The sequence below is a fragment of the Papaver somniferum genome, chromosome 4 (genome assembly GCF_003573695.1).
Source record: "Papaver somniferum cultivar HN1 chromosome 4, ASM357369v1, whole genome shotgun sequence".
In the NCBI taxonomy this organism is placed as follows: Eukaryota; Viridiplantae; Streptophyta; class Magnoliopsida; order Ranunculales; family Papaveraceae; genus Papaver; species Papaver somniferum.
Window position 1 is genome coordinate 11,733,994 of NC_039361.1, and position 14,998 is coordinate 11,748,991.

Sequence of the window (14,998 nt, forward strand, 5' to 3'; positions counted from 1 at the left end):
ACTAGTCTCTGTAAACTTTCTGATTGTGAGAGAAAAAGATATAACTCTCAATATTATTACTTGATTGAGATTATATGGAATGGTGGTTTCCTAGATTATATAGAAAGAAAGATGTGAATGCCTCTTTTAAAATACAAAACCAGTCCTTGGAAGGCTATACTCTTGGATGACCATACATTTTGCATTATATTTAGAATCTATTGCAAAAGACACATGTCCTTGTAGGAACAACGTACCATACAGTTTTAGTAATACACCTAGATGGAAACCACCTATACATCCTTACCTTACTTTAAACTGTGATGTATCGTATGTATTCAGTAACGGCTGAACCGGTACAGGCCTAATTTTGCATGATCCTTGAGGAAAATGGTGGGTTGGAAGTGGAAAAAAGCTAGACGGCATGGAATTCTGAGAAAGTAGAATGTTTAGGTTTGTTGGTGGCATTTAAGTGGTGGAAGGAGATACAAACTATACACAACGGAATAAAATAGTATATCAACAACTCAGTTACAACCATTGCATATAAAAATAAAGATATTTTGATGAATATGCTCTGGGAATTTTAAGATTTGTTTCAGATTAGCAGTGCAATCTATACTATATAATGAAGCAGATGATAAACTCGCGGAATTTAATAAAAGATATAACATATCAATTGTTTAGTATGATAATCCCCTTAATTTTTTAGAAAGTAAGTTATAGTTAGACAATGCTTCTATCTCAACTTAATAAATTCATGTATTGCATCAAAATACATAAAAGTAGAAGAAAATCTCGATTGTTCCTCAAAATCTCCTATATGACCCCAAAATCTATTACTTTATCAAAAAATTTCCTGTGATCCAAAAAATTGATTCTTAGCTCAAAATTTTTTGAGTGAATAGATGTTAACCATATTTTTATGTAGAATAACCTATTGAAGTTTCCTAGACATACGACTAAGCTCGTGAACTTCTGCCATATAAATTACGTAATAGAAATTGCTTTTTAATTTTTGGAAGCAATAAAGTCAGAGGTTAATTTGTATACACAATTTCAGGATGATTTTTAAAAACAAACAAAGTTAACTTTCTGTGAAGTTTCGAACTTTTGTTTTTGACTTATGCTTTTGGTATCCAAACACGATAATAAATCAAGCTTTCCTTTAATGGTTAATCCATTTCACAGTCAGAAAGATATAACAACAAGGAAACTCTCGTTAATAGCTACAAAAACAAGAGGCAATTCCGCAAGTACTAACTAAAATGGTTAAGTTTGTCAAAACAAGACAAAAATAGGAAAAACTCTTTAATGGATTCTTTTCCTCCCAACATTAAAAGAAAAAATAAATCATACTACTGTTTTATACCAAAAACAACAATGTCTTAATTATCAAAATACACTTCATAATTAATAAAGGCCAAAAGAAAATTGGTTTATTGAGCAGCAAATAAATAGACAAAATCATTTCGTTCCTGCCTTTTGGTTATATGAGAATTTCCTCCACTTAATAAAATGTTCAAAAATTACATAAATACCCGAGAACACTAGCAGGGTTAATATCGTAAATTACAAAATTTGGAATATAATATTTTAACCATAGTTAAAAGAGAAAAAGGTTAACCCATTGAGTCCTTTAACTCAACCAAAGGCCTGTGTTTATATCTCCCAGCCCCGGTTTATCAGCGATCTCCCCAAATTGAAAAAAAAGAAATATACAAAAAAAAAAATAATCTAGGGTTTGACTAAAACCCACCCACCACCATCCCATCCACACCATTGGGGGGTTAATTATTCCTTCAAATTTCCAGATCAAACCTAAAAAAAACCAATCTTTTTGATCTGTTTTCTGGATTTACAGAGACCCAGAAAAATAATTTCAGATTTCACACACACAGGAAAAATAAATTTATTTATTTATTTGGATTTTGAGATCTAAACAGCGAAAATGTGGGAAAGAGAAAGTGGAATTTAGAGAGAGAGTGAAGTAGAAAAAGGAGCAGAAGAGCGCGTCTTTTTCGAAGCGGGGAATTTGAAAAATTTATTTTGGTTGGGTGTAATATTTATTCAGTTTTTTTTGTTTTGATTTTAATTTATTTTTAGGGGTTTTTATAATTTTGGATGCATGCAATCTGGTGGGTCACAACAAGGAGGGGTAGGTGGTGGTGGTGTTAGTAGTGGTGGGCATGGAGGTGGAGGAGGAAGGAATTCATCACTGCCACCACCTGGTGGTGGTGCTAATAATAGGTCATCTTCATCTACTTCAGCTGCATCTCCATCTTCTTCTTCTTCAGCTGTTTCAGCTCCACATCAACAGCAACAAGGTGCTGGGGGGTTTGATTCTTCACAGCAGCATCAGCAGCAACATCACCAGCAGCAACAGCAGTTGTTTAGACAGGTTAGTCTGAATTTTGTGCTTTTTTTTCTGGGTTTATTGTCAATTTTAGGTTACAAGATGAAATTTGTGATTTTTTAGGGTTGTTATGAAAATCATGTTTTTTTGCCCAATTTGATGGAACTGAGCTGATTAGCTCTGTTTAGTATGATTAAGTAAGTTAGTTACTATGGGATGTCAGTTTTGTTCTTTGTCTGTGGCTTGTCTTTATGCGAAAGTGGATGTTTTTTGTCTTTCTAGTGATGGAAGTTTGAAGGTAGTTAAAGATCTCATTAATTGATGTAATTTGTTAGAGAATGTGTATAGCGAGTTGGCGACAGGTCGCGCTATTTGTAGAATTTAATTTTTCACATTTATATTTCAATTAATATGTGAATGGGTGGAAAAGCATTGTAAATCCAATGTGCTTGCCTGGCGACTTGCAGGTGTTTTGTTTTAGTATTAGTAGTTTGTCGATCCAGGTTTCTTTGGAGTACTTGTATGTGCTTGTAGTGTAGTATTTGCTTTTTATGAATGAGTTCTGTGGTTTGAGTTAGCATTTCGTGGTTTATGTTATGCAGTCGTTACAGCAGCAACAACTTAGGAAGTCTGAAGGTGATGAATCCTTTTTAGCGTATCAGGGACGTAATCTTCACGGGGTTATGGGAGGAAGCAATACTCCATCATCTTCTGGCTCTATGCATTCGCCTCAACAGTTGTCTCAGCAGCAGGTCTCTGCTCACATGCGGGAGGATAGTCAGAATAAGGTTCAGGGTGTAGAGCAACAACAACATCAACAAATGCCAAATGCAGTTCAACAGGCTTATATGCAGTATGCTTTCCAAGCTGGGCAGCAAAAGCCGAGTCTTGGTAATTTGCTGCAAGCGCAACAAGCACAGGCTCAAGCGCAGGCACACGCACAGGCTCAAGCGCAGGCACAAGCACAAGCTCAAGCTCAACAGCAACAACAGAAACAACTACAACAACAACAGCAGCAGAAACAACAAGGTAAAATGGGGATGTTGGGTCCTTCAATGGGTAAGGAGCAGGATGTACGTGCATACAATCAAAGAATGCAGGAGCTTGCGTCTCTTCAGGCAGCTAACCAATCACAAGGTTCTGTGTTAAGGAAGCCAAGTGAACCTTTTATGCACGGTGAAAAGCAGATGGAACACAGTCAGCAGACAGGGTCTGAACAAAGAAATGTCTCAAAGCCTCCATCGCAGGCGGCAGGGATTGGGCAGTTGATACCATCAAACATGATGAGGCCTATTCAGGCTCCACAAGCTCAGACAAGCATCCAAAACATTGCGGGTAATGAGTATGCCATGGCCCAATTGAAAGCAATGCACGCTTGGGCTTTGGAAAGCAACATTGATTTATCACGACCTGAAAACGCGAGTTTGATCCCTCAACTCCTTCCAATTTGGCAAGCTAGTATGGCTACATCTCAGAAGTCTAACGAAGGTATCAAAGCAGCACAAACATCGAGGCCGGGATTAAATCAGCACAATATGCCTTCTCCAACAGTTGGCAGTGACGGTTCAGCACAAACATCAAGGCTGCCATTAAAGCAGCATAATTTGCCTTCTCCAACTGTTGGTAGTGACAGTTCTGCGCATGGAAATGCATCAAGTGACGTGTCTGGCCAGTCTGGCTCTGCGAAAGCGCAATCATTAGTTCCTGGTTCGTTTGCGACTACCTCATCTCCTGCAGTGGGTAATCCTAATAACATTCAGATGCAGCATGCTGTTCAAAGTCGGGAGAATCAGGCCTCTAAACAGCCTATCTTGAATGGAATGCCTCCCATGTATCCACCACAGTCTTCTGCGAATACAAGCCAGGGTGTCGATTACTCTGCACAAGCGAAGAGTTCACCTGCTGGCTTGGAAAGTTCTCAAGCTCAGCACTTTAGGCAGTTGCAGCAGCTGAACCGATCCTCACCACAACCGGCTGTCTCATCTAATGCAGGAGGTTCTACCTCCAGTGGACCCCTTACTCAAGCATCGCAACAGCGACTAGGATTTACCAAACAGCAACTCCATGTCCTTAAAGCACAAATATTGGCTTTCAGGCGGCTAAAGGTATGAAACTCCGTATTCCTCTCCGTAAGATGCCTTATTTTGAAGACAACTTATTCTGTATGAAAACATACACAGGGTACTCATAGTTTAGATGTTTTCTCTGCAGCGTGGTGAAGGCAGTCTTCCTCAAGAAGTTCTTCAGTCTATTGCCCCACCACCCCTCGAATCACAACTACAGGTTCATGTTCCTCCAGGAACAATTAACCAGGACAGGTCTGCCATGAGAAATGTTGAAGAATCTCCAGGACGGTCGGAATCTAAGGAAACGGCACCACCAATTCCACTTTCCAACAGAGGAAGTCAGAGCCTACTGAAAGATGAGTCCTTTACAGGACAAGAGAAAGCAGCAACATCCAGTGTTCAAATTCAAGGAGTGACAGGTGGGATGAAGGAGCCTATGCAGATTGGGACCGTTGCCAAAGAAGGGCAGGGCACCATGTTCCCAGTTAAGTCTGAGCAGGAAGTTGAACGAGGTAGTCAGATTATTGCTCCTGTCAAGGGTGATTTAGCTGCTGACAGAGGTAAAGCGATTTCACCACCCGTTGCTGTTTCAGATGATATGCAAGTTGAGAAACCAAATCAAGCAGGCCCCATCGCACAGTCAAAAGATGCTAGTGTCACGAGAAAGTATCCTGGACCTCTATTTGACTTCCCCTTTTTCACAAGGAAACATGACTCTGGTAGTTCACCAATGATGGGAAACAATGGGAATAACTTAACTCTGGCATATGATGTGAAGGATCTGTTGATGGAAGAGGGCATGGAAGTGCTTAGCAAAAAAAGGGCAGAGAATCTTAGAAAAATTAGTGGGTTACTGGCCGTGAATTTGGATAGGAAAAGGATCAGTCCTGATCTTGTCGTGAGGTTACAAATTGAGGAAAAGAAGCTGCGGCTACTAGATATTCAGGCACGTGTGAGAGATGAAGTTGATCAGCAGCAGCAGGAGATAATGGCTATGCCTGACAGGCCTTACCGTAAGTTTGTTCGGTTGTGTGAACGCCAGCGAATGGAGCTTGCCAGACAAGTCCAGGTCTCTCAAAAGATGATGAGAGAGAGACAATTGAAATCCATTTTCCAGTGGCGTAAAAAGCTCCTTGAGGCTCATTGGGCCATTCGGGATGCACGCTCTGCACGCAACAGGGGAGTTGCCAAATATCACGAGAGGATGATGAGAGAGTTCTCGAAAAATAAGGATGACGATCGGACCAAAAGAATGGAGGCATTGAAGAATAATGATGTTGACAGGTATCGTGAAATGTTGCTGGAGCAACAGACCAGCATTACAGGTGATGCTGCTGAGAGATATTCTGTTCTGTCATCATTTCTTTCCCAGACTGAAGAATATCTTCATAAGTTGGGAGGGAAGATAACAGCTGCCAAAAATCATCAGGAGGTGGAGGATGCTGCAATTGCTGCTGCAACAGCTGCACGATCTCAGGCAAGAGCACTTCGATTCTTAACTTATGATGTGGTTCTTTTTACTTAAGTTCTTTCTATTCATAATTTATCACAGATATTAGTTCTCCTCTGTGTATCATTATCATATAACTTTTGATTTTCGATTTATGGGGGCAACAGGGTCTCTCAGAAGAAGAAGTTAAATCTGCAGCAGCTTGTGCTGGGGAAGAAGTGCTGATAAGGAAGCGCTTCTCTGAGATGAATGCGCGGAAGGAAAGTTCATCTGTTAATAAGTAAGTTTATTATGATGCTCTAAAAATTTAGTTCAGGAATTTGCTATCTTCTTGCTAAAACATGCATTAGTTTTCGTGATACCACCAGTTTTTTAACAAGCCACAGGCTTGCTAGAGCAATCATGTCTCAATCGAAAACTTATACTTACACGTCATTTATTGATGCTATATGCATTTGATAAATTCGCTTGTGTTAGCAATGGATTTATCACGAGTTTGTATTTTTGGATTTCTATGACAAATGCGTTTGGTGAACCTAGTTGTCTCATTATCTAGATCTGAATGACTACTTGAACAAATATAAGTTATCTGATTTGTTTGATTTATTCCATGCTTGGTAAGCTTGTCGTGCGTCTTCTGACTGGACACTGCGTGTTTGCTGCTAGCTGTTGAGCTATAGTCACAGTTTCAGTTGATTGTACAAATATGTGTGCTTTGCGATTCTGCTTTTTTTACCATCCAAAGCAAAGGTCAAGCCTAAGTTACGTATTAGAATTAATTTTTTTTTTTTTTTTTAACTATTCTCATTTATGGTCCAGATATTACAATCTTGCGCATGCTGTAAATGAGAAAGTTATGAGGCAACCATCAATGCTACGTGCTGGGACATTAAGAGATTATCAGCTTGTAAGTCGGTGCATTATCTCATAGTTATTATCTCTGTAGCATCAATTATTCTTTAATGTAATACAACTTTGCTATGTGATATGTTGCAGGTTGGGTTGCAGTGGATGCTTTCTTTGTACAACAATAAATTGAATGGAATATTGGCCGATGAAATGGGTCTAGGGAAAACTGTGCAGGTGCTTCATTTCACTTTAATGCCTCTCTTCTGATTTTTATGCTTACAGCTTTTTAGTCGCGTTCTCATTTTCATTCAGCTCATGTACTGCATGCAGTACATATCGTGGCTTTTATTCCATCTTTTTGTGAGTTTTTATCTTCTAGGAAACCTTTGATTAAACGGTTAAAATAATTGTTAGAGATATGAAATTTTGATGGCTTATCTGCACAAACAGGTAATGGCACTGATTGCTTATCTGATGGAGTTCAAAGGAAATTATGGACCACATCTCATTATTGTTCCAAATGCTGTTTTGGTTAATTGGAAGGTCAGATTTTGTTTCTCATGATTCTGGCGTATGCTATCTAGTTCTCACAAGTTTTATAATTTCGTCTTCCTTATTTTTTTCTAACGCTTACATTTTTCAGAGTGAGTTGCATACTTGGTTGCCATCTGTTTCATGCATTTACTATGTTGGTGGAAAGGATCAAAGAGCAAAGTTATTTTCACAAGTGAGATGTTTGATTTGATTGAATCATTTATCTGTTGAATTTGATAGTATTTTTCTGTTTCACCTTTTTCTTATGTTTGTACTTATTTTTGTAGGAGGTGTGCGCGCTGAAATTTAATGTGCTTGTTACAACGTACGAATTCATCATGTATGATAGAACAAAGCTTTCGAAAGTTGATTGGAAATATATCATAATCGATGAAGCACAACGAATGAAGGACAGGGAATCAGTTCTAGCACGTGATCTTGATAGATACCGTTGCCAGAGACGTCTACTTCTCACAGGGACCCCACTACAGGTTCGTCTTTTAAACTTTCACCATGGTATCTCGTTATGCTTCTTTTCCTAAATCTAATTTTCTTGGTACTAAGATTTATGCTTACCAAACTGCCTTTTTGTACTCACAAAACCACGAGGTAGTCCTAAATGAAGTCATCTAAGTTTATTTGCGACATTATCTTGCTGTTCGTATATGCTTGTTGTTGTTAGTTCATCTTTGGCAGGAGTAAGGCATAAGTGTGGTCTGGCCAGGATCAAGCAATCATTATTAAGTTTCTGGGTGTACTGGTTACAAGTAATGGACCAAAATAATTAGTTACTTAATTTGCGACTCTGTGCAGTTTTGTTCTTAGGCGTCCTTTCTTATAAATAGTTAGTTACTTAATTTGCGACTCTGTGCAGTTTTGTTCTTAGGCGTCCTTTCTTATATTTTATATTATCCTTATTAAATTTTTCTACCCAGCTGCCCACTCTCTTAGACATCCCTACCGACAGGTCATAGTGTCCTGAGATTAATTGATGTTGTTCTTTGCAGCATTAAGACGCAAAATATTGTGTAAATTGTTTTTTCGTATGGGCCATACTGCCATGTATTGGAATATCTGCATTTTATAGAATTTACTTGGGTATCAACATCCTCGGTGGATCCTCAACTTTTGTGTACTGTATGGTGATTAGGAAGCAAAAGTTTGTTTGCTGTGATCCTCAGTACTATACTCAATTATGTCCAAAAAAATGTTTATTAGTTTCTTAGATTCCATTCTGTCCAACTCTAAACATGGAGGCATTGGCTTCTGCAGAATGATCTGAAAGAGCTGTGGTCGTTACTAAATTTACTCCTTCCTGAGGTGTTTGATAACCGCAAAGTGTTTCATGATTGGTTCTCAAAACCCTTCCAAAGGGATGCTCCTGCACATGATGCTGAGGATGATTGGCTTGAAACTGAGAAAAAAGTGATCATTATCCATCGACTGCATCAAATTTTAGAGCCTTTTATGCTCAGACGCCGTGTTGAAGATGTGGAAGGGTCACTGCCACAGAAGGTATTTTTCTTTCCTCGTTTTAAGTTTGTTTCATGTCCTTGTATATGCAAACCAATGGAATTAATGAATTTATATCTTGTTGTAGGTCTCCATTGTTTTGAGATGTAAAATGTCTGCTATTCAAGGTGCTATATATGACTGGGTTAAGGCTACTGGTACTATTAGGGTTGACCCAGAAGATGAGTTAAGGAGGGTACAGAGAAATCCAAATTACACAGCTAAGACATATAAAACTCTTCAAAATAGATGCATGGAACTCCGTAAAACTTGCAATCATCCTTTGCTCAACTACCCTTATTTTAATGACTACTCTAAGGATTTCCTTGTGAGATCTTGTGGCAAACTTTGGATCCTAGACAGGATTCTAATGAAACTTCAGAGAACAGGACATCGTGTATTGCTCTTTAGCACTATGACTAAGCTTCTGGATTTACTGGAAGAGTATTTGCAATGGAGGCGCCTTATTTATAGAAGAATTGACGGGACTACTAGTTTAGAAGACCGTGAATCCGCTATTGTAGAATTTAACCGCCCTGATACTGATTGCTTCATCTTTTTGCTGAGTATTCGTGCTGCTGGAAGAGGTTTGAATCTCCAGACTGCAGATACTGTTGTTATCTATGATCCCGATCCAAACCCTAAAAATGAAGAACAAGCAGTTGCTAGGGCTCACCGTATTGGACAGAAAAGAGAGGTTAAAGTCATCTATATGGAAGCGGTGGTTGATAAAGTAGCAAGCCATCAGAAAGAAGATGAAATGAGAAGTGGTGGTAATGTTGATGATTCAGAAGATGATCTTGCTGGTAAAGATCGATATATTGGATCCATTGAGAGCCTTATACGCAATAATATTCAACAGTATAAGATCGACATGGCAGATGAAGTTATAAATGCTGGACGCTTTGATCAAAGGACAACTCATGAAGAGCGGCGCATGACATTGGAGACATTATTGCACGATGAGGAGAGGTGTCAAGAAACTGTGCACAATGTTCCATCGTTGCAGGAGGTGAACCGAATGATTGCCCGTAGTGAGGAAGAAGTTGAGCTTTTCGATCAAATGGATGAGGAAATGGATTGGGCTGAGGATATGACTAGATACGATCAGGTGCCTGATTGGCTCCGTGCTTCTTCTAGGGAAGTTAATGCTGCTGTTGCTAGTTTATCTAAGAAACCATCAAAGAGTGTAAGCAATGCTGTCGCGGAACCAAGTGAAGTGGGTGCAGATGGAACACCTCTTAAAACCGAGAGGAGGAGGGGGCGACCAAAGGGTTCAGGAAATAACCGAACTCCAATATACACAGAATTGGATGATGATGCAGAGTTCTCTGAAGCAAGTTCAGAAGAAAGGAATGACTATTCTTTGCCTGAAGAGCCTGAAGAGCCCGAAGAAGAGGTGGAAATAGAGGAGGAATGTGAGGACGAAGAAGGAAGTCCTGCTATTTTTGCACCACCAACTAACCAATCAGTGGAGGAGGGCCCTGGTGATGGTGGATACGAATTACACCGAGCAGTACAGGGAATTAGAGGCAGCCATTTGTTTGAGGAAGCTGGTTCTTCCGGGTCTTCTTCTGGGAGTCGGAGATTGGTGCCAATAGCGTCTCCATCAACGTCTGCTCAGAAGTTTGGATCATTATCAGCATTGGAATCTAGGCCGGGATCAAAAAAACTGGTATGAGTTATGTGTGTGATTGTAGATTGTTGCCTATGTGTTTTTGTTTTTGCTGTTTTTCTTTTTTCCCATACAGTAGTGTTAAGTTATGCTACTTTCTGATTTACTATTGCGCGAGTGTTTCAGGCTGATGACTTGGAAGAAGGAGAGATTGCTATTTCTGGTGACTCCCAGATGGACCTTCAGCAGTCAGGGAGTTGGATTCATGACCGTGAAGATGGTGACGAAGAACAAGTTTTGCAACCAAAATTGAAAAGGAAACGTACCATGCGTACTCGCCCAAGACCCACTTTGGATAGGCTTGAAGATAGAACTGGCAGCGAGAAATCCTCTCTCCTGAGAGGGAGCTCATATCAGGCAGACTATGATTATGATATGCAGTCAAAGACTGATCCTGATCTAGAGACCGTTGGCATGCCTGCTAACAGGAATGATCCTGGCAATTTGGTTGTAAAACACAAGCGGAACATGCCACTGAGGAGGGGTGGAAATTCTTCAAAATCTCATGTTCCGCAGAAGCCAGTCAGATCAAATAGCACACATGCGTCTGTGGAGAACAACATGGATCACTCTAGAGAATCTTGGGATGGTAGAGCACTAAGCTCGAGTGGATCCATGTTTGGGGTCACCAAGATGTCTGAAATTGTTCAGCGGAAGGTACATACCCTCAGGTCATCTTAGTTTTCTTCTGATACTTTCTGTGTTCAAATTTTAAATCGAGATACGTTCTTCTTTGCAGTGCAAGAATGTAGTGAACAAGCTCCAGAAAAGGATTGACAAGGATGGTCCACAAATTATACCTTTATTAACTGATTTTTGGAAGAGGAACGAGAACTCTGGTTACATGAGTGGCACGGGTGGGGGTACTATCTTGGATCTACGGACGGTAGATTACCGGGTGGAGAGATTAGAGTATAATGGAGTAATGGATTTTGTCTCGGATGTGCAATCCATGCTGAAAAATGTGGCTCAGTACTTTGGCTTCTCCTACGAGGTATGTTTCCTGTTCTACTTCTCATATGTGAACCTGTAAGAAATTATCTCTGCCTGAAGTATGTGCTCTCAGTTCTACGTACCATATTTCTTGTGTGCACCTGATCATGCATGCTAATTCAAATTTTCAGGTAAGATCTGAAGCAAAGAAAGTACAAGATCTATTCTTCGACATAATGAAGATTGCATTTCCAGAAGCAGATCTGAGAGAGGCCAGGAACGCAGTTATGTTTTCTGCTGCTGCTGTTGCCCCTAAACATGGTCCGATTGGCCAAAGCAAGCGACATAAGCTTATCAATGAAGTGGAAACTGAGTTGATTCCTCCACCAAAGCTACATTCACGCATGCCAGCATCTGTTGACGAAGAGGTGAAGGTCCGTGGTCCTATGTCAAAGTTCCAAAAGGAATCAAGGCTTGCGAGTAGCAGCAGTATACGAGAGCTGAATCAACCTGTCGAGGCACCTTCATTTACTCATCCAGGGGAGTTAGTTATCTGCAAGAAAAAAAGGAATGACAGGGACAAGTCAGTGGTGAAGCCAAGGACCGCTGGTCCTGTGTCTCCTCCAAGTGTGGGTCGAAATGTCAGAGGCGGTCTGGGTCCCCGTTCTATTCCTATCGAGAGAGATGGCAAGTTTAATCAACAATCTGCCCAACAAAACAGGTGGGCGCACCAACCGGGTTCTCAGCAGCCTGATGGTGGTGGCGGTGGTAGTGGTAGTGGTAGTGGAGGGAATTTGGGTTGGGCAAAGCCTGTAAAGAGAATGAGAACAGATACTGGTAAAAGAAGGCCGAGCCATTTATAGACTTGATAACTTCGAAGAGTGTAGATATAGTGAAAAAAAAGAAAAAAGAGGAAAATTGTTGGTAATTGATTTTTAGGTGTAAGTTTTTGGGGTCTTCTGTAAAATTAGTCTACTGTCAATATATTTGTAACACCTCAGATTCTTGTCTCTCTGCTTCTCATCTTGTAGTCTACATTGGTCGTCAAAAAAAGCAGAGACGAAACCGTAGTCCTTAGTCTCCAAGAAGGTTTTATTGCCAGTTCCAGTTGCCTTTTGTTTGCAGCCATGATTTATGTTCTTCTTTGCAACTAGTCTACACTAAGCAGCACTGCAGATGCCTGCACTGATCTCGATCACAGCCTATTTCAAAGTTGATCTCGATCGTAATCTTGATCTGATCTCGATCACAGCCATGTAGCATTAAAGCTTGGTTTTTTCACATGAGTAGAATTTTGAGCTTGGGTCCTCCTCTGCCTCCAGGCTCCAGCATTAGGTTTGAACCCTGAATGAGAAAAGGCTGGACAGAATTACTCACATTTCTTGCTGTTTGTTTATTGGTGGAGTCATTCATCAAAGATTTTAATCCTTTATAATAATCACCTTCTGCTGAAATAAGTTAAATTCTGTTGTGCACTTTTTCCTAGTAATTTATATAATCTGATTAGTGAGATTGGATTAAATATTTGTATTAAGAGATAAACCCATGATTTAGACACTAATAATAAAATCAAAGTAACATGGTTCTATAGATTTCACATGCAGTAGCTAGTCCAGCCAAAATCTTGTAATCTATATATATAGATATGAAATGATCCCCCACCTATGTCATCTTAAACCCTGGAAAAGGTGAACACCTCTGTCCTGTAATGTAGTTATAGGATGGGATTAACCCTAATTAATATTTGTTTAACACCTTTGACCCCTTTCTGTGTGAAAACACTAGGAAATTTCTACTGGCTCTTCATTATGAACAATAGCCGTAAGATTGGTGCAACAATCTGACTTGCCACCGCTTACGCGGTGATGCACTCATGGACAACATCAAGAAATGCAAAAGAACAAGAGGATAAAATAATCTTTCCTTCATCACCACCACCGCATGCAGGCAGCGACTTCTCTAGCTCTGGCAGTGCCCGGAAAACCATGAAAAAGTTTTAGGTGCAAAGTTATTGTGGCTAGTTGCTGTTAAACAATTGAATTACCGTTAGGGCATCAGCATCACCTTTTGTCAAGGATGGATAGAAACTGACTGACTATTGTGACTACTACTCCGTACTATACTACTTTTATGTGACAGGTTCGCCTGTTTATGTCTGGAGAGAAGGAAACAAATCAAAGCGGCCAACACGTTGATCGGACTTATACACATAGTGGGGGAACTCTGGGACCAGGGAATGATGGGCAAATAGTAAACTATCTTCTCAAGGGCCTCTACGCTCTACCAACATTCATTTGTACCCAATTTTTGAGCAAGCACCGTTTCGTTTTTTTTGTCCATTTTTTTTTGTACCCAATGAGTTCGCAAACGAGAGTTCCATACCTAAACCTGCATTCAGAGATTGCATACTAAGTACGTATACTGTGTTATATTCAGACATTGGTAATAGTTCGAAAACTCTCATTTAATCGTTGAAACATCTTTATAAGACAACAATGGTAATCTTACACATACCACTAGCTTCAAGAAATTTTTAAGTGATTAATCGATTAATACGAAACTTCCCAAGTTAACATGAAATGATTGTCTCACACAAATCATGTATGATGTTCAAGGTAATTTTCACATGATCATATTGACTTAGTATTTAGTTTCCAACAAATGAATTGTCTACAACTAAACTCGTCAAGTAGACGATGAAGTTTAGCTAAAGCTAAAAAGCTTCCAACACGTATTTCGAGAAATATATAAACGAGATAAACTCGGTTCAAAATTTCAAATATGTATAATTAAGGGTGCACACGGTACGGTTCGGCTCGGTTCTTGCCGATGTCGAGTACCTGTACCTCCCTAGCCTCGGTTCCAAAATTTTGGACCGATACCTGTACCTTGTACCTCGGTTCCGGTACCAATCGGTACATGTACGGTTCCAGACACGGTACCGGTTCTATTCGGTTCCTTTAATTGTCGTCATCAGAGGGGAAGGTATCGTCCTTCCTTGTAATAACAAAGACTCGTATTCATTTTTTGTTCTTATTCCAAGCTAATGTAGGATGTTGGTGATTGATTTTAATCATTAGTTCCTTCATGATCGAGGAAAAGACATCATTGAACCATCTGTACGTCTTATATTTTGCTGTATAAGGATTTGACGTCAATAGTGGGGATTGATGATTATCTCCAATCACTTATTTCATCAATATTAGGACTTCGTTCCACAGACGGCTCCTTCGAATTCTTTTTGTTCTTGACATAGTCTTAGCATAAGCTGCTGTTATCATTCGTCTGACATTTGTTTGTGCTACATGGCCATTAATTGAATGGATCTGTTGATCTTCTTGAGTTCTCAAGTCAGTTAGCGCCTCTTTGTTGGGCTCATCATATCTCCAGGGATCCGTCTGGTGTTAACGGAAATCCTTTGTACTTCATTAGAAGGTGAGTTCGTCATGCAAAGCCCTTGCGGCTGGGATTAGATTCCTTCTATATGTCACTTCATATGTTATTATAGCGGTGATCGGTAATAAAACTCAATCAACCATTGCTCGGTACATTCGGTCCGGGACTTGGATTGGACCGTGTACCTGTACCTCCCAGAAGCCGGTTCCTATTTTTTTGGACCAGTACCTGTACCCCTTCCTCGGTTC

At 39.9% G+C, this 14,998-nt stretch overlaps 1 protein-coding gene across 1 annotated transcript; it reads left to right on the top strand.

Annotated features, from left to right (window-relative positions):
• The first annotated feature begins 1,667 nt into the window (after window positions 1-1,667).
• On the top strand, window positions 1,668-12,487 carry LOC113274743 (ATP-dependent helicase BRM-like). Its single transcript, XM_026524131.1, has 14 exons — window positions 1,668-2,380; window positions 2,938-4,440; window positions 4,547-5,878; window positions 6,019-6,131; window positions 6,671-6,758; window positions 6,848-6,934; window positions 7,151-7,243; window positions 7,344-7,427; window positions 7,522-7,725; window positions 8,507-8,749; window positions 8,835-10,421; window positions 10,548-11,078; window positions 11,161-11,415; window positions 11,546-12,487. Exons 1-14 carry the CDS (start codon window positions 2,108-2,110, stop codon window positions 12,215-12,217), a joined length of 7,065 nt encoding a protein of 2,354 aa, XP_026379916.1. The 5' UTR covers window positions 1,668-2,107; the 3' UTR covers window positions 12,218-12,487.
• The last annotated feature ends 2,511 nt before the right edge of the window (window positions 12,488-14,998 follow it).